Below are 27,863 nucleotides of genomic sequence, written 5' to 3' on the forward strand. Positions count from 1 at the left end.
CCAAGGTCAAGGTGTCAATCTTTTAGGATCAGGGACCTAGTATAAGAGAACACCTCTTGGGGCTTCGGGGGCCAGGCGCATAGGGTATAGCTGTGGGAACGGGGGTCAGGGGCAGAGGCTAGTCTTGTGGTCTCTGGGCGCAGGGGCAAAGTTCACGTCTTGTGGGATTGGGGGCCAGGGGCAGGTGTGACCGCTATGGGACCTGGGGCCAGGGGCAGGGGTGACCCTTTTGGGACCTGGGGCCAGGGGCAGGTGTAATTCCTGTGGGACCTGGGGCCAGGGGCAGGTGTGAATGCTGTGAGACTGGGGGCAGGTGCAGAGGTGACCGCTTTGGGAACTGGGGGCAAGTGCACAGGTGACAGCTGTGGGAACTGGGGGCAGGTACAGAGGTGACCGCTGTGGGAACTGGGGGCAGGGGCAGGTGTGAATGCTGTGAGACTGGGGGGCAGGGGCAGGTGTGAATGCTGTGAGAACTTGGGGCAGGGGCAGGTGTGAGTGCTGTGAGAACTGGGAGCAGGTGCAGGTGTGAGTGCTGTGGGAACTGGGGGCAGGGGCAGAGGTGACAGCTGTGGGAACTGGGGGCAGGGGCAGAGGTGACAGCTGTGGGAACTGGGGGCAGGGGCAGAGGTGACAGCTGTGAGAACTGGGGGCAGGTGCAGAGGTGACAGCTGTGGGAACTGGGGGCAGGTGCAGTGTGACCGCTGCAGAGTCCTGCTGCACTGGCTCTCAGTCCAGAGGGGCACAGGTTGTGGGTGACACAGCTTGGAAAAGGAAAGAGGGACTGCAAACGGGGCCCTGGGACACCCAGGAGGGGCGGTCGAATCATCTTAGGCAGGTGGTGAGAGGATCCCACGGATGAACACATTTGACAGAGCCTTGGCTCTCCAGGAAAGAGCATTCTGGAAGATCAGACGGCTCAGGTCTTCATTGTTAAAATTCCACCCACTCTGTGGAGGGGGCACGTTCCCCTTTTACAAATGAGGAGAGGAGTCTGAGCACCAGGCCTGGGCTGCGCCTTAATTGTCTCTGTGCCCCCGGTCTGCCTCCGGGAGAGCTGGACCTGGTTAGACCTGCCCCGGCACAGGCAGCATGGAGAACAGCACTAGACCATGTTGATTTAAAAATCCCAGGTTTAGGGATTACTTCCCCCATTTGGGCTAGAAAGCAAAATGTTAGCACATGGCATTAGAACTGATGGACTGGTGCAAACTGTCTTGAGTTACACAGCTAACGGGTCTCTGGTGGTCTTATCCCTGGAACTTTCCCCCTCTCGGGGCTAACACCCTGTACGGCATCATTTCTTCACTTGTTCCTTCATTTGTTCATTTGCTGATTCACTCCACAAACATCAACTGGCCACCTGTGTTGTTTTGGTCTTGAGTCCAGTGCTGAGAGGACACGGGTCCCTGCATTCAGGGAGCAGGTGGTTCAGTGGGGAGACAGACAAGGACACACTTAAATTTTCCAAGAGCTGTACACCCACGTTACAACCAGAAAGTATTGAAAGGAACCCAGGCATTCCTTCTCCCATTCTTGTCCACCTACTGTTCAGCTCCCACCTCCTGCAAAACAGAAGCGTTATTATCAGTTTTCTGTATATCCTTGAAGAAGTTCTTTATGCACATAAAAGTAAATACAGCCCTGATCAGTGTGTTCAGTGGTTAGAGCGTGAACCCACTGAAGGTCACCAGTTGGATTCCCAGTCAAGAGCATGTACTTCAGTTATAGATTTGCTTCCCGACCTTGTTGGGGCCTATGCAGGAAGCAACCAGTCAATGTTCTCTCTCACATCAATGATTCTCTCTCTCTCCCCCTCCCTCTCTTACATTCTCTCTAAAAAGCAATGGGAAAAAATATCCCAGGTATGGATTAACAACAACAAAAAAGTAAATACGAATACAAACTCTTGTCTTCCACTCCGTTAACACAGAGAGCAGCATATGTTACATACTGTTCTGCACTTTGCTTTTTTTTAACTTAATACATCTTAGAGATCCTTGCATATCATAGAAATAGCTGTAGAGTTTCCCATTGTGTGGATATGCTATCGCTGATTTAACCATGGACATCTGAATTATTGACAGCCGTCTGCTATTTCAAATAATAGATAGACTTATAAATGTTACTTCAAAGGTGTATGTTTGTAGATTCTAGTTACAAGTATAATTGTGAAATCAAAACAATCTTCCTGAATCACTTTGCCATTGTTATGTCTCCTACAGTCTACATGGAGTTAGGTTTTTCTCTGTGACTCAGTCTGAAAGTGAAATCTTACTCTCTTAAGAGTTGAATTTTAACCCAGTTAAGATTTATTGATGTAAAAAATTATGTTTGGTCCTATCAGCTCTATTATTTTTGTTGTTTTCCTTTATTTTTCCCCATTGAGTGTTCTATTTTTTGTGTGTGTGTTGGTGGAGGGTGTGTGTGTGTGTGTGTGTAATTCTTCATATTCAGGGATGTTATCACTTTAAACGGTGCTAAAATTAATATGATTCTTCTCTTCCCTTCCCATTTTTTCATTTCCCCTCCCTTTATTCTATCACTTAATAATAGTTGATATAATTACTATCTTAGAGTTACCTTTGTACTGTAAAATATATTAATTCTTCTATATTTGATTTGTCATCTTTTGATGTTTTTATCTAACCCTAACATTAATACATACATGCAAACTTGCCCTAATTGCATCTTCTTCTCTTCCCTCCATGTTTTGGGGCGGGCGTGTGTTGTATAATTTCTTCCTTGTTAGAGTATGTGGTATTTGCATTCTCATCAGTCATCTTAATTACCACCTTTGTTCATTCTTAAGTAAATGCATTTCCCAAGTCATCTCCATAGTTGGCTACTGTGAATCCTCTAGTAGTTCCTCTGAAGGGCTCATGGGAACATTAGTCCCCGAGTCCATGTGTGTTCAAAATGGTTTTCTGTATTACTTATTCTTATTTATGTACTAAAGGCCCAGTGCACAAATTCGTGCACCAGAGGGGTCCCTCAGCCTGGCCTGTGGGATCAGGCCAAAACCAGCTCTCCAACATCCCCCAGGGGGTCCTGGATTGCGAGAGGGCCCAAGCCAGGCCGAGGGACCCCACCAGTGCATGATTGGGACTGGGGAGCTATGCAGGAGGTTGACCAGCTGGGGAGGGGACCGCAGAAGGACTCCAGGGCATGTCTGACCCATCTCACTCAGCCGGACCCCAGCAGCAAGCTAACCGACTGGTCGGAACGTCTGCCCCCTGGTGGTCAGTGCACATCATAGCAAGCGGTTGAGTCGCCTTAGCATATCATTAGCATATTATGCTCTGATTGGTTGAATGGCCGGCCGGTCGACTAGACACTTAGCATACTAGGCTTTTATTATATAGGACTAGAGGCCCAGTGCATGAAAATTTGTGCATTGGGGGGGGCGTGTCCCTCAGCCCGGCCTGCCCCCTCTCACAGTCCAGGAGCCCTCAGGGGATATCCTAATGACCGCTTAGGCCTGCTCCCCTCGGGGAAAGGGTCTAAGCCACAGTCTGGCCTCCCTCTGCAGGAGGCAACCGGTCGATCAGGGGAAGGCAACGCCCCATCATGCCTCTGCTGCTGCCACTGCCGGCCACCATGGCTGCCTGAACCTTGGCCCTCGCAGCCACCATGGCTTTCCTGAGCCTCAGGCCAGCCCTGGTAGCGGCAGCCACCATCCATGGCTTGCCTGAGCCTCGGGCAGCCGCTGTGGCTTTGTCTAGAAGGACATCTGGAAGACGTCTGCTCTAATTAGCATATTACCCTTTTATTAGTATAGAATCTTGACTATCTTATAGATTTTGCTCTCCTGGGTTCTGGTTTTGAATATTGCTGTTTTGAAATCAGAGGGCAGCCTTATTTCTTTTTTCTCTCATCAGTTATGTGGATATCTTCTCTGTTACTCCATCAATATTTTGTTATTTTTACAATCCAGTAACTTCATAGGGTAGATCTTGGTTTGGCCCATTCCTGGCTAACGCTCACCTCTTCTGCTTCACAGGTGGTTTACCGCCTTATATTTTAGGTGCATGTCCTGTTCATCTGTTTCCTTTGCTTCTTCGGAGGCTGTAGTTTTGCACATGCCGCGTCCCTGTGCCCTTTCTCTAGCCCTCACTTACTCTCCAGCCCTTCCTCGTTCCTTCATTTCCTTTCATGTTGTTCACGCTTCTCGCTTCTGCCATCCTTCTGTCTTGCTGAGTTTCCACAGCGTCTATCCTCTCTTGTGCTTTTTCTAATTTGGCTTCATGTTAATGATGATTTTGGTTTGTATGTGTGTGTGTATTGTTTTTTATACTTCTTTCCTGGGATCTAAATGCTCACAAGCCATCTCCTCTAGTGTCTCCTCACCTCTTCTCTGAGTTCTTATATATTATTAGTGTCTTTCTTCAAATGTGGCTGTTTCATGCAGCTATACTTGGTCCACATTTCCACCTTTTTCATTTTTCCTGCTGAGTGTTCCATGGTAAAACATGCATGCACTAATATTGGGAGAAGTTAGACTTTACTGGCCTATCTATTTAAAAGGGAGTCCTGTGGGTGAAAGGGAGGGACCATCCATCTTTGCAGACTGCACAGTCCGAAAGCACTCTGCTCCTGGCGCCACCAGCATCAGGCGGCTTCACGCTGAAATGTTGCCCCCTGTTGCCCATCTTTTCTGTTTCTCTGAGACAGATCAGGCCCAAGAGGGTGGCTCTTTAAAATTGGTCTTGGCATGGACCATTCTAGTTGATTTTTCCTGGCTAGTGCTATGCCTTCTCAATCTGTCGATTCAACTCTCAAATATAGTCGTGCTTCTAGAAATATAAATAATACTAGCTACTATTTCATCAGGCCCAAGTCGGTTTGTCACATCACCTCTGCTCAGCCCTGCCTCAGTTCTCTTGCTTCAGTGAAAACATTGGAGTGAGCCTCTTGCCACAGGAAGAAGGAATCTGTGGCATTTTCCTGAGACCTGATGCCCAGGTCTCTGCCCTCTTCCTGCGTCTGCTGGTTTTCTTCCTGTGCAGCTTCCACCTGGCCGGCGCCCTGTCCTTCCTCCCTTTAAGCCGTGGCACCACCCCAGGTGTGGCCAGCCAGGGAGGGGCTGCAGGAGGTTGGCTCTAGGGCATGTTCAGCCCCTCTCGTCCAGTCCCGCCCTACCGCTACCTTCTAATTAATTTCCTTTTGATATGCACGAATCCATGCACCAGGGCACTAGTACATTAACAAAAGGCAAACTGGCTTGCAGACACTGTTGGCCTCTCTGAAGGGGGATGACCCCATGCAGCCCAGCCCCTCGCCCAGGGCTCTGCCCAGCCAGTGCTGTCAGTAGTACCGTTGAGGCTGTATCCCATGCCTTCTCCTGAAGCACCTGCCAGTGCCAATTTTAGGTGAGCACAGCACTTGAACTGTCTCCAGTTTAGTCTTTGTAAGCTGAGGCCTAACAAGGCTGGCTGGCCACAGGCCATGGCAGTAAAACTCCAGTTTTCTCTGTTCATCTGCTCCCGGTTTCCCATGCAGGGGAGCTTCCCGCTGCCTAGAAACAATGAAAGCAGAGTGGGCGCTTCTAACCAATATTCCCCACATTTGATCATCTTCCCTGGAGTGTTGACAACACCGTGGATTCTGTCAGAAGCTTTAATAGCTTATTTCATCTAGCTAACCTCCGCTCTAGATCATTCAGGGGGAACGTTCGTGTTACTCCACTAATGCACATTTGCCAATGTGTTGCCAGTTCCAAATGCATTTCTTTTTCCAGATGAAGGATTATCATTAGAATCTAGGGAAACATTAAAGTCTCCTCAAATCAGGTTACTAAGAAGAGTCTTAATGGGTTTAATAGGGAAATTTATGCATCTTCGCTTGTATGTTGTACCATTAATTAGTTTACCTCATCTTCTCCCAAATTTAATGTCGGTATTTTAAGCTCTTTCAAAGATTGCTTTTTAAGAGGGACTTTATTGACAAGCTCCTGGATAAAGGACCCTAATTCCTATGCTCATGCCTGTTTTACATAAAATGATACATTCTGTAAGGGTAAGAGTGCATGCATATATATTGATGTTTTAGGTGCTGAAAGTGGAAACCAGAATTACATATAGCAACAATTTAATTTGAGCAAGTGTAGCCTGGCTCAAGTTTCTGTTACATGATCCTGATTAGAAGTGGGGCTTTACCTTGTATGTACTTCGAAAATCCCCTCAGGAGGCCCCATGGTGTTCTGCTACTAAAACTGCTCATGGTTGGAGCTTACTGCCCATCGGCCTGCAGAGCAGGTGCTCCAGCCCCTGGAGTCCCTCAGAGGGGGAGATGCTGCTGCTGCCTGTTGCTTTTTTTTTTTTTTAGAGGAAAGGAAAGGGAGAGAAAGATAGCAACATCAATGAAAGAAAAACATTGATCAGCTACCTCCCACTGGGGATCCAGCCTGCAACCTGGCCATGTGCCCTGACCAGTAATGGTACCAGCAACCTCTTGGTGCACAGGTCAACGCTTAACCACTGGTCACATCGGCCAAGCCAACTGTTATTTTTTGAAAACTTAATCTTCACCATTAATCCTCACCGAACTTCATGAGGTTGATATTGTCATTATCCACATTTTACGGACGGGGAAAACAGAGGCTTAGAGAAGAGCAGTAACTTATGTACAAAACAACCACTTGTACTGTTGGGAGCAGGTGTTCAAACCCAGGGCCGCCAGACCCACAAGCCTGAGCTCCGAACCACAGTGCCGCCCTGGCTGTGTCCCGGGAGGGAGGTGGTTCTGACCCCTCACTCGAGTGGGGACTAGGTGGGAGCGCAGGGGTTGTGTGTGTGCACATCAGTGAACCTCACAGTAGGAGACAGGCTTACCGTAAGTGTCAGTTTTGTCACTGACGCTGTTTGTAGACCTTGGAGATGTCACTGAACCTTCTCTGAAAACAACAGAATTGTCGATTACTGGCCAGCTTCAGGCAGTCATGTCACGTGAACATAGCAAGCCCGATCTTGAGCCCCATATTTTTCCATTTAGTGCAGTGGTTCTCAACCTTCTGGCCCTTTAAATACAGTTCCTCATATTGTGACCCAACCATAAAATTATTTTCGTTGCTACTTCATAACTGTAATGTTGCTACTGTTATGAATCTTTATGTAAATATCTGATATGCAGGATGGTCTTAGGCGACCCCTGTGAAAGGGTTGTTCGACCGCCAAAGGGGTCGCGACCCACAGGTTGAGAACCGCTGATTTAGTGGGTCACTGCTGTCCACAAACACAAGTAAGGTCCCCTCCCGCGTTAATGCTGTGAGCGAGTTCTGCTATCGCCTTCATTCTGCAGAGGAGGAAACTGGAGCTGGGAGAAGTCATGTGTCAGTCTCAGCTGGGTTGGCAGCTGACCAGCTCGCTCCCCAGGGCCTGGCTACCCTCCCGGCCGCCCAGGCTCTTCCACTGCAGAATGACTGGTTCTCGCCCCTGGACCTGTGCTGGGCAGAGCCCGCCCCACCTGCTGGGGTTCCCGTTTATGAAAGCCCGTGTTTCTAAGGGAATTGCAGCCTCGCTCATCTTCCCTCCCAAGCTCCCAGAGGTGTGGCACCCCCTCCTCTGCGTTCCCGCACACATCCCCACACGGGTGCTTGCTGTGCGCTAAATATTCTGGGGCATGAGGCGCCCACCGAGAGGAGGAGCCCACACGTGCAGCTTCCAGCTCAGGAGGAAGGCAGAGGGGAGAGGCTGCACCCTGGGCGGGCGGGTCTGGGGGCCTCCCGTGTTGTCCAATCCAGGCCCTGCCAGGCATCAAGTCTCAGAGCGTCTGCAGCCACACCTCCTGCCAGAGGCCCAGCTGAGCCTCCTGCAGGCAGAGTGCCTGGACCCGCCACTCCACTCGGAGAGGTAATTATGTGCAGCTGCTAGGAGGCCGGAGGAGGGGGCCGCACCTGGCCTGCTCCAGAGAGAACGCCAGTCTGGCCCAACTCCTTAATTACCTTCGGAGGCGCGACAGTTTAAATTAAATTCTGATTGTTTTCATGTTGGCTTTTGCCAAAGCCCTGAGCTAAGCATTAGTGAGGCCGAGGTGGAGGGGAGGGCGGTCGGGTGACAGGTGGCACATTCGTCTCCTTCGGCTCTTTAGCGGAAGTGTTCCGCGAGTTACAAGAATACGCCGGTAATTGGTTCCCGAGCAGAGGTGTACAGACCTGGCAAGGCCTGCGTGTCAGGTTTGCCATTTCCAGACATCCCCAACTGGGTGCTCAAATGGGGCTCCACTGAGGATTTGTAAGGCAGACACACACTCACACCTGCTGTCACTCGGTGTTAAATATAACACTACAGCTTTAAATCATTTCTGTTCTCTGCCCCCACCTCTGCCTTTTGTATCATCCCCTCAGTTCAGTCGTCTCCCTGTCTCCCCGTTTCTATCTAGTCCTCTGAGAGGCTGTGTAGAGTGTCGTTCAGCCCCCAAAGTCACCAGAGACCAGCTTGGAACCCCAGGTATCGCCCTTGGGAGCACTTTTCAAAGCCCGGATTTCCTCGCTCCTGCCTCCCGCTTCCGAAATGACTGCCTCGCTAGCTCTTCACTAGCCTTGGCCTTGTCTGAAGGGAGACAGAGGAGCCAGGGACGATGGGTGATGGCCCCCAGGGGGTGTTGGAGCCAGGCTGTGCTTACTCATCCGGTGAAGAAGAGATCCTCTCTCCATCAATAGCTGATACGCAGGTCGGCTGGCTTCTCCATCAGCCAAAGCCAGCAGGTCAGAGCAGCCCTCCCTCCCCTCTCAGCCCCTCCCTTTAGAAGCTGCCTGCCCTTCCTATTGGCAACTATGCCTCCTTCTTCCTCCCGTCAGCCGGGTCACTCAGGATGTCCTCCGGGCTTTGATTTCTCTTTGCATTCAAGTCCAGTCTGACCTAAAGCCCTCCAAGCCCCAGGGAGGGTCACATTTTCTTCCTGGGGCTGTCTGTATACCTTCCAGGTGCCTGCGTGTGTCCGACTTAGGCTTGCTTATTGCATTTTGTCCCTATTTTCCAAACAGACGGAAGCCTCCACTGGGAGTGCACCACCTTACCTGGCCCCTGCCTACCGGCTTTCCAGGGGAGGGAGCTGCTTTCGCTTATGGGGGAGTGATGTGCCATGGACTCTTCTTTCTCTAATGGAGTCCCAGTGGCTGCACACGTGACCCGTGGTCGGGGGCCACAGGACGGCAGCAGGCTGCACCCGGCCCCCGCTACTCCCATCCCAACGCTGATGAGGGCGGCAGCCTGACTTGCCCCCTCCCTCCGTCTGTCCTAGAGCTGCCCTGCCTGCATCACTGGCAGAACTGCCTTGACCTGTGAGGGCTGGATGTGTTGATTGTTTTCAACCCAGGATACCCACCTGGTATATTAATTGCCTCAATTAGTGCTGGCTCCCCACAAGCCCAGTCTATGCAAGAAGATGTTCTAGCAACCAGGAGGGCAGTGGCGCCTCCACCCGCCATCCGCGCCCTGGACGTTGGGAAGCCGTGGGCATCTCAGCTGTCCCTTAAAGCTTTGGTGACCTGCACACCTTCAGTTAACGTGACAGACTGATTCATTCCACAGAGAAATGGGGCTCTTTCCTATGTCAGGGACTTGGCAGTTTTCTCTGCTTAGATGACGTTTGGAATAGGAGGTGTAGGTGTTGATCGAGAAGAAATGGATGCTATTAATTTTTCCTTTTCAGATTGAGGTTGGCCACAGAGTCTGCATCCCATTCCCCTGGGAAAACAGACCACAGCCTCCCCTGCTTAGAGCTGTGCAGCACTGAAAAACCCGAAACGTGGGCGCTCTACCCCCAGGGCTCCTGAGTGGGGTCAATCCGCTTGTTAGTGTTGGCCTGCTCCAGGGGCAGGTCCCTGAGCCCTCAGAAAGCCCCTCCCCCCATGTGTGCACGCGGCCGATGATGTGCTGGCTCCTGGTGGGAGCAGGCTTGCGGTCTTCCCCAGCTCACCTGTAAAGACTGAGGGAAGGCCCAGCGGGTGTGGCTCAGTGGCTGAGCTTCAACCTACGAACCAGGAGGTCACAGTTTAATTCCTGGTCAGGGCACATGCCCAGGTTGCGGGCTTGATCCCCAGTGTGGGGGGTGCAGGAGGCAGCCCATCAATGATTCTCTCTCATCATTGATGTTTCTCTCTCTCTTTCCTCTCTGAAATCAATTTAAAAAAATAAAAGACTGAGGGAAGGAGTGGAGGCATGACCAGGGCTGCAGGACATGGTGTGAACCTCCGATGGCTGGGCATCCCCACAGGTGGCTAAGTCATCCAGTGCAACAGCTGCTCCCGGGCAGACATTCTCTGGAGCCACCCTCATGGAGTCAGAGCAACGCGCCTATGGAGCACTTGCAATGGGGTGGGGGCAACAGAGGAACGACGTTTTATTTGTATTTAATTTCAAATAACTTAAATGTAAATAGCCACTATGGCTAATGGCAACTGTACTGGCTAGCAGGTATCTTATTTCACCAAAATCCTATGTGACCAAAGCCAGTTTTGTTTAGGTTTTCCAAATGCTGTTTGCTCTACGCTTATCTATAAACCCTCAATTTAAAAACAAAAATAATAATCGTTAATAAAAGTCACAGCTGGCACGTGCTGAGTAATCACTACATACCATGTGCTTTGCTAAGCAACTGACATGCTTGGTCTAACATATGTCACCTGTGATGTCCTGAGTTTACAGATGAGGAGCCTGAGTCACTGAGAGGTTCAGTTGCCTGTTTGAGCCGCCCAGCCAGTCCAGGCAGCGTGGGCCCCACATGTTACTCTGCGGCCTGTCAGTCAGCTCTCGGGGCACTTCTGGCTGGTGTTTTAAGAGACAGTCATGTCCTGGTTGTTGAAAGCAAGGCCGTGTGTGTGTGTGTGTGTGTGTGTGTGTGTGTGTGTGTGTGTAATTTTTTAAAATTGAATTTATTGGGGTGACATTGAAGTGTATGACTCAACAAAACATCATCTGCACGCTGCATCGTGCGCCCACTGCCCCAAGCAAAGCCTCTTTCAGTCCCCACTTCCCCCCTTTGCCTTCCTCCACCTCCATCTCACCTCCTTTACCTCGGGCTATCACACTGTTGTCTATGTCTGTGTGTTATGTATCTACGTTTTTGTTTTTGCTCAGTTCCTTCCCTTCTTTCTTCCAGTCCCCCAAGCCTCTCCGCTCTGACAGCTGCCAGTCTGCTCCCTGTATCCATAAGGCAGTGTCTCGAGGTCATTAACAAGCTGGGTCTGAACAATGGCCACTCCCACTCCATGCTTTGCAGGGTTTGGATCTGGATCCTGGCTGGAATGAAGGCGGCACCCATGAAGGCAGGGCTGAGCCTGCAGAGCCCAGCCTGGGTCTGCTCACCTGCCTTCAAGTGGAGGTTGGGGGACCTTTCCCGCCCCAGGTCTGCAAGTCTGTCTCTGTTCTCCACCAAGCCCGGGCGAGGGAAAGACGGCTTGCCTGGAAGCAGACTAAGAATGAGGAGAGGCTCTGGATGATGTTCTTTTTTCTGGTGGGGATTCATCCTGCTCTTTGTGAGGCAAATGGGGGCTCATACCTCAACCCCGTGCGAGCCTGCACTCACTGAAGGGGGATGGAGCTTGGCCAGACATCTGCACATTGATCGCTGCCCCATGCCTTCCAGCGGAGCCTGGGTGTCTGCTGGCCTCTCTGCGCTGGTAGATTCCAGCTTTAATCCACGTCCTGTCAGCACCTGGAGACGTTGGGAACTGGGCCCTGTGTTGTAACATTGCCCCTGATTGGCTTCTTCACAGCCTGTCTCCTGGACTTGAGAATTTGGGGGACATGATAGTTGTAGGGTTCACTTCTTCGTCCCTTCTTACTTATTGGGATTTTGGTCCCTGAAGTCTCCATTTCTGTCCTTTCAGATGCTAAAGGTCACTAATTCCCTTGCACGTTTTTCTGCATCTTGGTAGCAGCTCACTGCCTGGACCCTTTGTCAGGATTCTCCATAACCAGAATTAGGGTAACATCAGGGATCCAGGGAACGTCGGCTCCCTTCTCTGCACCGTGGTCCCTCCTTTGCGATTTCTTCCCTCCAGCTTTATCTCAGCTCTCCATGCAACCTTCAGTAGGTCTCATCCACCCATCCATCCAGATCCTCTTCTTGTTCTCAGAAAGAGTACTCCTTGGCCCCAGTCACTCTGTCCTACCAGATGAGCTGGATAGTTACAGATGGGCTCCAACAGAAAGGCCTCTTCCATGGAGAAGGCAGCCATGTCTATGGGGGAAAGTGAAGTCGGTCTGTCAAAGGCTAGCAAAATAACCACAATGGCAAACCCAAACCCAAACCTTGGGCCAACACGAAACTGAGAGCCTGCTGTTCCCGCACCTTCTGGTGCCCAGGCAGCCTCTCCCTGAGAGCATAGTTAGTCCTGAGCATCCGGCTCTTGGCCTGAGCTTAGTGGGACATGTGATCTTCCTGGCAACCTGCAAGAGCCAATGTCACGGGTCAGCAGAGGCACCTGTGATGGGCTTTGAGGCGGTGCACACCGCGAGCCCATCATGGCTGGGGAGTCCAGGCTCCATCATATACTCTACCTGTGATCACAGCACCTTTGGGGGGTTATCAGCGTGGGGGTGAGGAGTTCTGTTGTGGCCGGAGGGGAGTTTTCTTGGGCCTGGCTTAGTTGGTGGCACCCCATAGTGAGGACACAGCACTAAGGAGGGGAAAGCCCACGCCGCACTGACCCCCCTTTGCTTTTCCCCAGCCTGCACGGACAAGGAGTTGAGGAACCTCGCTTCCCGGCTGAAAGACTGGTTCGGAGCCCTTCATGAGGATGCCAACAGGGTCATCAAGCCCACCAGCTCCGACGCGGCCCAAGGCAGTAAGACCACATCCTCTGGCTAATTTATTTCATTTCAAACACCACATTTCTTCAGCAGACATTGTTGAATTAGCAATAATAGCATTTTGGGGTGAACAAAGATACTCTACATTAAATATTCATGCTGACTTAAAATATGTCCCAATTTCAGAAATATTAAAATATAGTGGAGGGAAAAATGCCTTAGGATCTAGATAATACAACGGTCATACGTATTTTGGATCCATAGTTGGGAATCTGCATTTCCAGAGTAACTTAAGTGTGGTTGCAAAATTATCATACATTTAGTATACACATTTGGGGAAACAGATAAAATATACATAAAAATGCAAAAAAAATCTATAAACCCATTATTTTAACCACTGTTAGGCATGTTGTGGTATATACATTTTCCTTGTCACATAGGAAAAAATGTGTGTGTATATATATCACACTCTGCAGCCTGTTGTATGACCTTTTATCATTTAGCAACATACTGTGGCTACCTTTCTATGTTGCTGAGTAGGATTCTGCTTGTAATAGCTACAGAGAATCCCAATTTATGGATGTAACATAATTGATGTCGACTTTTATTCTGGAGCCCTGAAGTTGTTCTAATGTTCAGCTCTTTTAAACAACATTGTAGCAAACACCTTTGATCATCTGTCTCAGTGGACAGAGACTGCATTCCGTTCCCACAGACACTCCCAGGCAGGGGCTCCTCAGCCCATTACCAAACTGCAGGGCCTCCTCATAGACTGAAGGGAACACTCAGAACTGGTCCTCACATTTGTACTTCGTCAGAGTCTCTCGATGATGCCTTCTCCACACGTGGCCGGCAGCACAGAGGGGGTTAGTCAACAATGCAGTTAGTCCAGGACAAGGAGCTTTGTAACTGTTGGGATCCAGTTAACCAGCATCAGGTCTTCAGCCAAAAGGAGAATGGTCCCCTTAATTCTTGGTTATTCTCTGCTGCTCAGAGCCGTAGATACTGGTAGGGAACATTGGTGTGGGGGACACTTCTTCCACTAATTTGGATCTTCCGTGGTAAAGGAAGGAGAGTGTTTGCTTCCTGGAATCTAAGTGTCCACAGAGAGGTGGTGTCTGGCGAAGGGGAAGTAGGTGTGTTTTTATTCCCGCTGGGGGCTTCCTTGGGTGTGTGGACAGGTAATCTGGTCTGGAGCAGCTTTCCCCTGGGACCCTCCCAGAGCACTTTGCTGTGCGGAGAGCTGCTCCTGGCCACTGCCGTCCCGGGGATCCTCTGCAGACACCGGGAGCCCGGGCAAGAGCCGCCCTGGCTGGAAGCTAATCGAGTCCTGAAGGGGCCTCTGGTTTGATGGCCCAGAGCAGCTGGAGTGAGGGGAGCAGAGGGGAGTGTGGCATGGAGGCCGAAGAAGCAGAGACCGAAGCCAGGGAACCCCAGACGTCCCACGTGCTTGGGCCCAGTTAGAAGGGCTGCTCTGTCCCCTCACCCCACCCCTAGATATCAGATGCAGGCACTTCTTTTCCAGAACCTTCCAACTAGGTGGGAAGTGGGCTTGGCCCTTCTGGGCACTTCTTTTTGGTGGGCAGTCAGCAGTAAACTCCTCTTTCCCAGGTACTAAATCTTAATATCCTATGAGATTGATGCATAAAGTATTGTAGACAGCAAGTGTGGAGCCACTCAGCATTGGGGTAAATTCTCTTCCTGACTTGGCGGCCCCGGGGGCAACCATCAGCCAAATGAGAGGCCACACGGTGTCCCCCAGTTTCTGTCCTTGAAAAGATGTGCTCAGATGTGTCCTAAGACAGCAGAAGGAATACATATAAAAATGGAAAGGTTTTTGTGTTTTTGGCGGTAAGCTTTGCAGTAGCTAGAAAACTTCTCTCAACAGTTTTATTGAGCACTTACTATGCGCCTGTCCCAGCTCAGGCTCGGAGCAATGGGGGAAGCACTGGTTCTAGCAGAGTGCGGGGGGTGGGGGGAGTCCTGTGTCCTGTACCCATTCACTGGCTCCTGGAAGTGGAGACCCTTTGGTATAAACAGTGCTTTAAAAAGGTGGGCGTATTCTGCTCTTACATCCTACTGACTAAGCAGGGTTCCTGGCCTGTACATAGAAGCCCAGTGACCAGGATGCGGGTAGGCTTATCAACCTCATCAGTCCCCTTCGCTAACGCCACTGTGTTCCTCCACCGCCTTGCACTGCCCATCCCCCAACAGGGTGCCTCGCCACTGGATGTCCTCTGGACAGAAGGGCCATGCATCCCGCCGGGCAGAGGCAGCCCCGGGAGAGGATGGACTGAGACTGTGGACTCAGGGCAGGGCCGCCTGGGCTTGAATCCCAGCCCCACAGTTGTATGACCTTGAGCTTTTATTTTTCCATCTGTCAGTGGAGAGGATTCAGCATCATTTCATAGAACCAGTACAGGGCTCCTTAAGTAAGACAAAAGTGAACCTTTGTCATCCGTTTTCTGGGAAGATAAAGCCAGTCCTGGAAATCCAGCTTGTGGTATAACGTGAAGTCACGAGTGCTTTTGGTCTGAAAGGAAGTTAGGTTTGGGGCATGCCCTCTCTGGGGCTTGGCTACGGCAGACTCCGTGTCCCAAATGGTGAGCAAAGGGTTTTTATGTGGGTGCTTGCAGTTTCCATTGTGGCAACAAGTATTTCTTTAAGAAAATGAACCCTCCTCCGCCAGGGAAAGAAGAAACTATTGTCAGAGTCAGTTTGGGTTCCATCTCATGTACCTCTTGAGGGGAGAGCGGAGGAACCGAGGTGGCCCTGGTGCCGTTCCCGTGCACGTGAGGCCGCTTCGGAAGGTCAGCAGTGCGGGACTGTGCCATCTTACTGCCGTCCTTTCACAATAGTTTCCCTAAGTCTCCAAGCGTAGTTTGCAGTACTGTTATTAGTTCTCTCACTCACCCTGTGTGTGCTCTTCTTTCAGGCATACCCCGGTTTAAGTAAGTCTTGTAAATGAAAACCCATACTTACAGCACAGATAAGTGAGCATTGGAGATTTGTGCCCCTTAAACATATTTTCCTTAGATGCTAACTTCTGGTTCTGTGCATTTTAAATTGTTTCACTTAAGCCCCCCCGAGCCCCCCACCACCATATTCCAGCAGAGTGCCACTGAGACCGCCCCCTGGGGGGGCGCAGCCTCAGGAAGGAGGGGGTCAGGACTGGTGCTGGGCTCCTCCCGGGGCAGGACATCCAGGCTGTGGCAGTGACGCGCCTTCCCTCCGCAGGGTTTGACACCAGCATCCTGCCCATCTGCAAGGACTCCCTGGGCTGGATGTTCAACAAGTTGGACATGAACTATGACCTCCTGCTCGACCACTCAGAGATCAATGCCATCTACCTGGACAAGTACGAGCCCTGTATCAAGCCTCTCTTCAACTCTTGTGACTCCTTCAAGGACGGCAAGCTCTCCAACAACGAGTGGTGCTACTGCTTCCAGAAGCCTGGAGGTAAGGCAGGAGGGAGGCTGGCCGAGCCCAGGGCAGCCATGCGAGCAGGACTACACTGGGGAGGCAGAGATTAGCAGGAAGGACTTGGCTAGAGAACAAAGCCTCCAGCCCATTAAAGGCTCTTTTCTCTCATTTTCTTTCTATTTTTATCATGGTATTTTAGAAAACCCTAGAGCATAATCAAGGAGTCTGTTATTTTGAATTTTCCTCTTAATTATATTGTGCCTCAGCCTTTTCATCTGTAAAATGGGTATGGAAACCTTTGTGACATAATTCCTAAGATCACTGTGGGAAATTCCCATTGTCACATGAATTCCTATGTTCCCCTTAGAAAAAACCACGTGTCAGCTTCTGGGATAGTAGGATTTATACTGAGTATCTTAGACAAGGATATTGTGGTTATAAATAAACTCTGGCTAACTGAAGAAATAAAGAAGGCAAGCTTTGAGGAATACGTGGACAGAACACAGGGGTATCTCATGTAACACGTCAGGAGAGCGAGCCTGCACTTGTGCAGATGAGGGACCAGAAGGCAGCTCAGGGATCCAGCAGGAGCTGTGAGACTCCCTGAGTGGTCTCAGGTCTGGCTTTATTTCTCTCTGTCTTAGCTTCCTGGGCGGGCGGGGGGCGGGGGGGGGACAGCGTGGGGTGCTGCCCAGGCCTGGTGGTCCACAGCTCACAGAACTAGCAGAAACTCGCTTCCAATCCCAAGCCCAGAGAAGTCTGGCCCAGCTTAGTTCAGGTCTCCAGGATAACAGGATAACATACTATACGCATGGCTGTCCGAACCGACCCTGGGAAAGGAAGGGTATGATCATTGAGGCATTTAAATTGTATATGTGTTGCCCTGGCCAGTATGGCTCAGTTGGTTGTGTGTTGTCCGGAGCACAGAGGGAATGCCGCTTTGATTCCCAGTCACAGCACATGCTGGGGCTGCGGGCTCCATGAGTGGTGGGAAATCAATGGAAATATTTTTTTTAATTGTGTATGTTTGTGTGAATGCACAAACAGTACACATACAGCAGAAACTATAGGTAGGCACCACAGAAGAGCACTCAGTGAGAAGTACATACGTATGTTTATAGAATTATATGATACATTCCTAAAAAACAGAATTACTGGTCAAAAGGACATGCACATTTTTAAGTTTGAGCAGTTTCAATTTGCTCTCCAAAGAGGGCAATTTTTACTCTCATGAAAAACTATACAAGAATACCTCTTGGCCCATGTTCTTGTCAAACCATGTGATCATCCTAGACTCCATTTCATCTCCCTTGTTATGACTTAAGTTGAACCTCTTTATGATTGTTTGAGACACTCTTCCGTTTCCTTGAAATGCCTAGTATTTTTCTATTGGGTTCTTGTGGGTGTTTGTTTTTAATAGGAATGATTCCTAAGGATATTAGGACTGTTGTAGTCATACGTATTGCAAATGGTTTTTCCCAACTTCAGCTGTATTTTAGCTAGGGGTAAATGTTACATTTTAAGATAGGTTTCTCCATCTTTTATTTATGGCCTCTTAGCAGCCATAAAGCTTACATTATTAAACTTAGGAAGTCATTTCCCACTTTAAGATAGTAAAGCCATTCTCTTGTGCGTTTTCTTCACTACCTTTGGGATTCTTTGTGTGTGTGTGTTTGTTGAAATCTAGTATCACTTTAGACTTTTTGGTGGACAGTCAAGTGGGGTCCCAGCCCCCATCCCTCCCACCCCTGTCAGAAAACAGGTGTCCAGTGGCTCTACCGACATTTATTGACTAACCCATCTTTCTCTTCCGATTTGAAATGCTTCCTAGCATAGAAAACTCCGATGTGTATATCTATCTGTTCTGTCCTATTAACTGAACTATACGTTAGTTAGTTCTCAACTTTAAATTACATTGGTTTTACAGTGCGTTTTAATATCCAGTGGGGCCAACCTCCGCTGTCATTGATCCTTTTTCAGAATTTTTCAGGATATTCGCATATATTTGGAGCTTTAGAATCAGTTTATTCAATAAGAAAGTTCTTACTGGTTTCTTTTTAGAATCAGGCACATTATATTAATGTAGGGAGAACTGAGAGCTCTAGAACTGAATCATTCTGCCCAAGAACAGGATCTATGGACCAGGGCGGTTACCAGTCTGTTCTCACAAACATTCTACTTCCTTGTGTTTGTTATTTCTCATTATATTGCCTCGCCGGTGGTTGTTTCAATATTAATTTGTTCTCAGCCACCTTACTAAATTCTCATTTTGTGTAAGTGGTTTTTCTGGTTGGTTTCCTTGGATGTTTCAGCTGTGCAGTCATACCATCTGCAAATAGTGCTGATTTTCTGTCTTCCTTCTCAATTTCCATACCTCATTTCTTTCTCTTTTCTAATCACATCTGCTGTACTTCCAAATTGATGTTAAATAATAGCCATGTTTTCTACTTCAATAGAAATGCTTGCAGCGGTTCAGCATGAAGCTTAGATTTGGGCCTGAGTTCCTACCAAGTCATGCGGCCTGAGCCAGGGTTCAGGTTTAGCCTGGTGAGCGCAGCCTCCCTGCTAACGCTTCCCCTGGACCTGTAGTGTCAGGGCGGGGCCGCAGCAGGCAGGCTCCCCTCTCAGCAGGACCCACACCTGCGGCAGGGTGAGTTGACAAGGTGATTTGCAGGAGTTCTTTTTTGTATGGTTCTCCCTTTTTCTTAAGTTACTTTGTTTTTTGTTAGGTCCCCACCATCTCTGTCCCTGACCCAGAACCAGTTCCGGGGTTTTCATTTTCCTTCCACATTTCATTATTATGTACTTGAGGCTAAATTTTTTTTCCAAAGTTTTTCCTGGTCTGTAGACCTTCCATATCAATGTCTGGTGTTTCCATTATGGCTAATTTGTAGATAATTCTACAATGAAGGATCTCAGTGCCTCTTTGGCCCAAGACAATTGTTAGAGCCACTTTTAAACTGTCATGTGGTAGGATTATTTGTTCACTGGTTTTGATTTTATTCTCTTTAGTTTTATTACTGAGTTTGAGTTTTAGACTTTTTCCCCAAAACAATTCTCATGGGGAATGTATTCTTTGAATTAGTACATGTGAAAATATGTTTGTTTTTTATACAAAAACAAAGATGCTAAGCATAAACTTCCTGGAGTTACAGTTTCTTTTCTTGATACCTTGTTAAAACATTCTCCTAGCACTGGGTATAAGTACAGAACAATGGGAACCCATACCAGTTGTTCTCCCTTTTGCGGGTGGTAGAACCATTTTGCCCGGAAGCCAAAGGATTCTTTCCCTTGAAAGGCCCGGGTTTCCTAGGACATGTCTCAGTTTCTCTTGGTCCACATCACTCGCCTGAGCGACGCTGTGTTCCGCTGGATTACCCTCTTCTCGGGAGGACTGGTTGCAGGTGGATGCTGCGCATCAACCCTGGAGCTTCAGACAGAACCTTTGTTTCTCTCATTGCTCGTTGTCCTCTTTCTCTGTCACTTTCATCCTTGACCCTTTGTATCTGTGCATTAAACCCTAGCCTTACAGTCTCCTTTCCGTGAGAACCCCTGACCACAGAGGGAGATCTGTGTTTTGACTTTCACTGGCTCAGCAGCAAACCTGTTCTGTGGCAACTCTTCACCTGGAGTTTGTTCTTTCCTGTTTCCTGCAGCAATGTTTAGCAGGTCTCAGTCCGATTTATTTTTCCTTACCTTTCAGTAAGTAGAATTTTTAAAATCACTGCCGCACAATTTGAGGGAGAAGCCTTACAGTATGAATCCTGTTTCAAGGACACTGTCTGAGATGGTGGATCTTCCTGCTCCTCTCCAGGGCAGTCTTCCAGGGCCCACGGCTGCTGCTCCGTCCTGCTCGTCACAGAGAGGAGCAGTCTATTTGCTGAGCGCCTTACATGGTTGTTGTAAAGATTAAACTAATGAAGATGCAAAGTTCTAGGACATTGTCTGGTACATTCTAAGAATTCAGTAAATGTTCATTATTTATCACAGTAAACACCAATTTTAATAATCACAGATGGAATTTGTTTTCCCTTTTCTTTGTTGTTTTCTGTTGGTATCTTAAACCCAGAAGTAAACACAATGTATTTTAGAGCCAGTTTCTCTTGGGGAACAACCAGAGGCCTGGTGGTGCTGTGGGACCTGCAGGGAGATAGATGGGACCAGGTGCTGTCCAGGCCCCACACCTGCACTAGAGGTAGTCCAGGTCCCTGGGGAGTAGAGCACCTCTGTCTGTGCCCAGAGGACCATGAGGACCTGCACAGCCTCCCAGAGGCACAGGACCTGCACAGGTGAGTCCTGGGAAGTCTTAAGAACTAGGGAGGTCACCTTTCTTTGGGCTTGAATGGAAGAAAGTTCTCCAGGGAGTAAAAGAGTACGACACCCTTTTATATGCCCTGCTTAGCCATGTAGCTCCCTCATCGAGAACTGACGGTTCTGTGCTTGCTCATAACAGCCTATCCATACTAATAAAAGAGTAATATGCTAATTAGACCGGATGTCCCTCTGGACAAAGCCACAGTGGCGGGGGCCAAGGCAGAGGTGGTTAGGAGGATCAGGCTGGCAAGGCAGAGGTGGTTAGGAGGATCAGGCTGGCAGGGGAGAGCAGTTAGGGGCAACCAGGCAGGCAGAGTGGTTAGGGGTGATCAGGCAGGCAGGCAGGTGAGTGGTTAGGAGCCAGCGGTCCTGGATTGTGAGAGGGATGTCCGATTGCCAGTTTAGGACCGACCCAACTCGGGCCTAAACCAGCAGTCAGACATCCCCCAAGGGGTCCAAGATTGGAGAGGGTGCAGGCCAGGCTGAGGGGACCCCCCCCAACACATACACACCCACACACACACACATGAATTTCATGCACTGGGCCTCTAGTGTTTTATAATTGAGGCTCAGAGACTGAGACACGTGCCCAAAGCACTCAGCTGAAAGTTACGCTCACTGTCTCTCTGGATGGCTTGTGCATCCTCCTAACTGTCCTGCAAGGCCTGCTGTACTCTCCTGGGTAGTAAGCCATGAGGTCCAGTCTCCCCCGCTTCCTCTCCACAGCACGACCCAGTATCGGTGCAGTGTCTGTCCCCTTCCCTCTGGTTAGCTGGTCTGTGGATTCTGAACACATGCCCACTAGGAAGCGTCGGTCCTCAGCTCATTATTGACTTCCCTATGGAAAGTCTGTTAGCAAATCACCTCTTAGACCCCTGGCATTTGCTTGAGATGGTGGTGGGAAGAAAATTTCTGGTCAAGGAGCCCCCAAGTACTATTTTAAGTACCTTGTGGTATGAGTTTTGTATTTTTAATTAGTAACACTCTGGCCTGGATTTGTTTTGCTGCGTAGTAACAGCAGGTGCAGTAACCCACTCCCAGGTGTGCCGCTGTCTGTGTTTCCTGTCAGGAGGGAGGCCAGTCGCTAGGGATGATCCCTGACTTACATACGCTCCGTTGCAGGTCTCCCTTGCCAGAATGAAGTGAGCAGGATTCAGAAGCTGAGCAAGGGGAAAAGCCTGCTGGGTAAGTACAGTTTCTTGCCACTCATTTCAACAACCAATTAGAGCAACATGTCTCTTGCAGTGATACTGAGCACAGCAATGGTTATTCAGTTAGGGGCCCGCGTTTCATGAAGGAAATGCCTCACTTTACCCCGTACAGGTCTCTCCCAGGCAGCTGGTACTCGGCCACCATCAGCTGGGCCCAGCATGAGGGCCGGTGAGTCGGCTGAGAACTAGCGAGAGGAGAGGCCAGGCTGGTGGGCAAGCCTGCCAGGGCTGGAGTCTCTCCCCTCGCCTTGGGCTCCAGGGAATCTCTGCTTTTTCTTCTTTCAAGCACAGCCCTTGAAGGGAGCTCTCAAGTGTTCCTTCCAGCTCTAAAACGATAGAACTTCCTGTATTCCCCAGATCAAGCTTCCCATTCAAGGAGATGAGCCATCCCCCCTCCTAGGACTATCAGATAGGACTCAAGGACGTGCATGTACGTGAGCATATTTTTTCCCACGCTCACGTGATCCCTGGAAAAGAAGTGTAAGGTGTCTGGTCTGGACACCACACATTGCTTCTCTTTTCTTTGTCCGAATGATAAGGTGGAAGCAGGTGGGTTATGTGATTTCCCAGATGTGCAGGTCTGGCCAAGGCAGGCCAAGGCAGCCCGCGCTCCCTCTAGCTCCACAGCAGCCCTGAAAGGGTGGGTACACCTCATTGTTTGTTGGAAAACAGGAGTAAGCATTGCTTTCCTTTTTTTAAAAAAGCAACTGACCAGCTGCAGCAATAACTCAGGATTATTCTTATTAAGCATTCAGGGGCAGCGTGTTCCCTAAGCAGCTTGCCATTTCAGAGGTTTATTTACCTGATGGAAATGGGCAGGTTTTTCATAGATTGTTGATGAGGCTCTCTGTGAACTCTGGCTGTTTCTCCTCTTGATACCTCAGAGTACACACGCCTCCCTCCCACTTTTGAAAATTACTTATTTCACTGCTTGCCTCAAACTCTGCACACCTGACTCTCCAGAGTTGGGAATTTGACCTGTCTGGTCCTAGGTTCTTCTCCCATGTAAGCACAGGAGGGCCTCTTTCTGACCCGAAGGCCAAGTGGAGAAACCCCTTCCCCCCACAGGCCTTCCCGTGGGACCTGTGCTTACTGACCCGATTCCTCCACGAGGCAGGTCACTTGGGGCTGAGGGATGTGCCCAACACCCACAGGTAGTTATAGAGCTAGAATAATGCTGTTTTTAAAGTAGGTGTTTCCATTGGGTGTGGATATCTCTTTACTGCTTCATTAATTCATAATGCATCAGACATAAGACGTGGTCTGAGATAACATGTGGCATCTTCCACTCTCCTAGCTCACATACTTGAAATGCCTACTTCTCTCTGGACATGAGTCCACCTAGTTTCAAAGCTTACTTTCTATCACATCTCCCCAGGCATGGAGATTACTCTGGCTGACTCATAAAAATACCACTTATCTGCTTACAATTTATTTTTCACATGATGAAATCTTCTAATATAATACATTGTATTCAGGGGCATTTCAATTTCAAAAAATAGACAAAACAAGCAACAACAAATTCTAATCCATTATAATCACTGCCATTATAATCCATTATAATTACTTAAAAGAGGGGTCATCCTGTCACACTGTAGGTGTAGAGCAGCATCTGCCTCCTGCCCACCCGGGGCTCAGCCCAGTGTTGTTTTGTTGGTTTATTAGGCACCTGTTTTCCAACTGCAGCTCGAAGAGCAACCATGTTTCTCCAGCTCTCTGCTTATCCTCCTTTGCAGGTCCTATTTGAGCAACTGTGCATGAATCTCTCTGCATTTTGGTAACTGAAAGCATCTATTTTTTCTTCCTCCTGCTCCCTGAAGACTTGGGGTGCTGAGAGAGTCCCTCAGTTGGAGTGTGGGCACCACCTCTCTGACTGCAGCATCAGCAGGCTTGCCTATCACGTAGGGATGGTTTTCTGGGGGCCCTTGCCCATCCCTGATGCTGAGGAGCCAGCTGCACTGAGTGTTTACAGTAGTCCCTCCAGTCAGCTGGATCTGGGCTCAAACCCAGGTTCAAGTAGTAAGAATCTCTCCCTCCCTTGCCACACTTCTTTGTGGGGCCTATGTCATCAAGTACAAGGTAAATTTAAAAAGGTACTTAGTCTAAAAAAATCAGAAATAAAACTAGGGAGTAGGAAACCACAATAGCGAGCAGAAGCCTGTCTTCACAGGGTTGACGCAGCCAGTCCACTCATTCAGGAGAACCCCCCATAGGAGAAGAGCACAGTCATCAGACAGGCACCCTAAGAAAAACCAAAACTAAACTATCATACAGATTATCTGCAGTTAAATAAACATCAGCTTAGCAACGCTGACTGAAGAAATCACATCTCCAAGTGCTGAGAGGAAACCGCTTGGAACCTGGAATGCCAGCTTACCCACGAGCATGCTCAAGCGTGATGACAGCGACGTGCCCAACCCCAGGCGTACTGAATCTCACTCGGCTGATCAGCTCTGCAGAAGAGAAATAATCCCAGAGGAATTAACTGTGAGAAAAGACATGCAGCTAAACCTACATAAATATGCTATAAAATGTTTTGATAGCAAGCTGAACTTAAGATTTCAGAGTGTTGGTGGCAGTGAGAAAAAGTGGTAAAAATGTTAAATCTCTGATTTGCTCACGAAGAAAACAAAACATAGATGAACTTTAGATCTTACAAGTAAAAATACGCTTCTCTGGGAAATTTAAGGCTAACAAGATAAACCTATAGAAGAAAATCATGGAATACATAAAATGTAATAATTTCAACACAAAGCACAAAAGGGGGAAATAAAAAATAGAAAACACAAAATAGAGTGGTAGAAATAAGAGAAAGCCTATCTGTAATAATAATAATAAATATGAATGGATCTAACTCAGAGACTATTGATTTGCATTTTTGAAAAGAGAGCTACATATAAAACACAGAAACTTGAAATTAAGATAGTAAAGACTCATTGTTATAGCATTGTTAAAATCTGACAGAAACAACCACTTTGTTTGGAATTCTAAAAGTAAAGACAGTATCATCTTGCTGAAATGTGCCTTTAAATATTTGACATCATCAATTGGTATACCCATGACTAAAACAAAATTGCAAGGAGGAATTGTCATATTTATAAATAGAAACTTTAAATATAGCTCTCTCCTTAAAACTTACAGTTCAGGTAGGCAGAGAGAAGAATTGAATAGCATGATTAATTAGCATCCATATACATGTATTCCTTTACATCAGCATATAAATTAGTCTTTTCAAACACACATGAAATACTTGCCACAGATCATGCCAAAAAAGAAAACTCAACCAATCTCAAAAACCATCACAGACCAAATTCACTTGCCACAACCCAATAAAAGTAGAAGTCAAAAATTAGTTTGTTAAAGCCCCATACATCTGGGTTTTAAAAATAAGTAATTACTCAAATGTGAAATACAGTATAAACTACAAAACATTTAGAACTGACTGAAAAGGAAGGCACTGTGTACCAAAATTGGAGGGAGGTAACCACAGTGAAACTTAAGAGGCATATTCATACCTTCAAATGCATTTATAAAAAACACAACTAACAAAACTTACAAAACAGGAAGCTTTAGGAACACCACCACAAGCTGAAATGATTACAACTAAAGCAGAAAACAATGACGTAGACCAACGTTGCCAATATGAAAGGCTCAAATGCTACTGTGAATTTAGAAATGGGGTGTAACCTCAGATATAGAATACTGTAAACACAGTGGATCTGGGGTTGGGCCCAGGAATCTCTTTTCTGAGACATTTCCAGGTGATGTTGCGGCAGCCAGTCCTATGTGAACACTTCGAGAGCCACTGCTATCAACCAATTCATAACAATGATGAAAACCTACTTGAAATAGACATTATATGATGACCATATCTGAGACAAAAAGAACCAGGAGACCCAACTGGATTAAGAAAACCATGAAATTAATTTAAATCAGAATGCTACTCATCACCCCAATATGCACCAGGCCCAAAATATTTTTATGAAAGAGGTCATTCTCATTTTACATAAAATGTCTAGAGTATGAAAAAAGAGAAAAATACCCTAATTTTATGAATTCATTAGTTTGATACAGAAATAGCAGAAACAAAATTAAATGCCTCTATCACACACTAACAACAAATTATCTGAAACAGTAGTAAAGTTATCCCATTTACAGTAACATAAATAACAATAAAATACTTAAGAATAAATTTAACCAAGGAGGTGAAAGAGCTCTATTCTGAAATCCATGAGATATTAATGAAAGAAAACAAAGGCATGGTAAAATCAAAAGGTATCTTGTGCTCTTTTTAATTATTAATTAGAAGAACTAATAATACTACCCAACACCATCTACCTATAGATTCAGTGCAGTCCCTATCAAGATTCCATTGGCATTTTTTACAGTTGAAAAAAAACAAAACAATCCTAACATTTGTATAGAACCACAAAAAAAAAAACCCAACAGCCAAAGCAATCCTGAAAAAAAAGAGCAAAGCAGCAAGCATCACACTTCTGATTTCAAGTTATATTGTAAAGCTGTAGTAATCAAAACCAGGTGGCATAAAAACACACACATAGACCAATGGAACAGAACAGAATCAAGAGCCCAAAAATAAACCTGGAGCAAGTCCTAGGGCCCTGTAATCTTGACTAAGTAATAACCAACCACCCGGTTCTCTCGTGCTAGCCCTGGAGCAAGTACCGCGCCTGCCTCGAGAGCCCTCTCCTGAGTCTCAGCCGGCAGTACCCCTGAGTATCTCTCCTTCTCTGATCCCCCCAGGAGCATTCATACCCCACTGTAATGAGGAGGGCTACTACAGAGCCACGCAGTGCCACGGCAGCACGGGCCAGTGCTGGTGTGTAGACAAGTACGGGAATGAGCTGGCTGGCTCCAGGAAGCAGGGCGCTGTGAGCTGCGGTGAGTATCAGCCCGCAGTGATCTCTGGTACCCATGGGTCCTTGCTGTGTTAGGATCTGAGTAGAAACATTTCTGAGTAGAAACATTTCAACAGGCGGCTGGTCTACAGTGAGTGGCATTACCCGTGAAGTTAGTCTTGGGTGGGAAATGTACAAGCTTGATGTAGCCAACCCCTTAGGCCCAAAAGACATGAGTATAGCCGGGACCTGGACTCAGGGAGACAGAACAACCCTGAAATTGCACGAGACTGTACATAGCTTGTTGTTTGAGTGGCCGGTACTCACTGTGGCCACTGGACTGGAGAACAGTTTTTATATATATATATATTTTTTAATGATTTTTTACAGAGAGGAAAGGAGAGGGATAGAGAGTTAGAAACATCGATGAGAGAGAAATATTGATCAGCTGCCTCCTGCACACCCCCTACTGGGGATGTGCCCGCAACCAAGGTACATGCCCTTGACCGGAATCGAACCTGGGACCTTTTAGTCCAAAGGCCGATGCTCTATCCACTGAGCGAAACCAGTTACGACCGGAGAACAGTTTTTGACAGTCAGGACCCGTTGCCGGCCAAGAACAACATAGGTTGCCTTCACTTCTCAATCAGGATTATGAACCTCCCGAGAAGGTAGCAGCATCTCGGGCATTCCGGGCTCCCACAGAACACAGCTGGGGTCTGTGCTGTGTGGATCAGCCCCAGCTGGGCAGGGATGCTCCACGTCGGAAAGGGAAGTGCCTGGGTCAGCCCTACAGTGAAGGCAGGTGCAGGGAGCCCCTGGCATGGCCATGTGTTCAGCAGAAACTCACCTCGGCCTCTCCTCCTTCCGCATGAGCAGAAGAGGAGCAGGAGACCTCGGGAGACTTCGGCAGCGGCGGCTCCGTGGTCCTGCTGGACGACCTGGAGGACGCGCGGGAGCTGGGGCCGAAGGACAAGCTGGGGAGGCTGCGGGCGCACACCCGGGCGACAGAGGACGACGAGGACGAGGACGACGACAAGGAGGACGAGGTCGGCTACATATGGTAGTGCCCACGGGGAAGAGGACACGGCCGGCACAGACTGCAAGTCACTTCCTGTTCCTGCATTTGTATCTAAGACTCCGCGGCACCAAGGTCTCTCCTCCCTGCTCTCCAGCCGACCTCCGATCCGGACGACTCCTGTTCCCAGAGCTTTCTGATTGCGCACACGGCTGTGTGGGAAGGAAGGTGTTGTTTTGTGTTTAGACGGGACTGGCTGCTGACTGAGCGCCTCCTTCCCTCCCAT

The 27,863-nt window shown here is 48.3% G+C and overlaps 1 protein-coding gene across 1 annotated transcript in view; it reads left to right on the forward strand.

Annotated features, from left to right (window-relative positions):
* SPOCK1 (SPARC/osteonectin, cwcv and kazal like domains proteoglycan 1) overlaps nt 1-27,820 on the forward strand; it is a 73,645-nt gene extending 45,825 nt beyond the window's left edge. Inside the window, exons 3-7 of the mRNA XM_023752169.1 lie at nt 12,671-12,787; nt 15,990-16,211; nt 21,612-21,674; nt 26,465-26,602; nt 27,439-27,820. Of these exons, the coding sequence (XP_023607937.1) occupies nt 12,671-12,787; nt 15,990-16,211; nt 21,612-21,674; nt 26,465-26,602; nt 27,439-27,626 (728 nt within the window). The 3' untranslated portion in view covers nt 27,627-27,820. The remainder of the gene's footprint in view (nt 1-12,670; nt 12,788-15,989; nt 16,212-21,611; nt 21,675-26,464; nt 26,603-27,438) is intronic.
* The last annotated feature ends 43 nt before the right edge of the window (nt 27,821-27,863 follow it).

This window comes from Myotis lucifugus, unplaced genomic scaffold, assembly GCF_000147115.1.
Source record: "Myotis lucifugus unplaced genomic scaffold, Myoluc2.0 scaffold_28, whole genome shotgun sequence".
In the NCBI taxonomy this organism is placed as follows: domain Eukaryota; kingdom Metazoa; phylum Chordata; class Mammalia; order Chiroptera; family Vespertilionidae; genus Myotis; species Myotis lucifugus.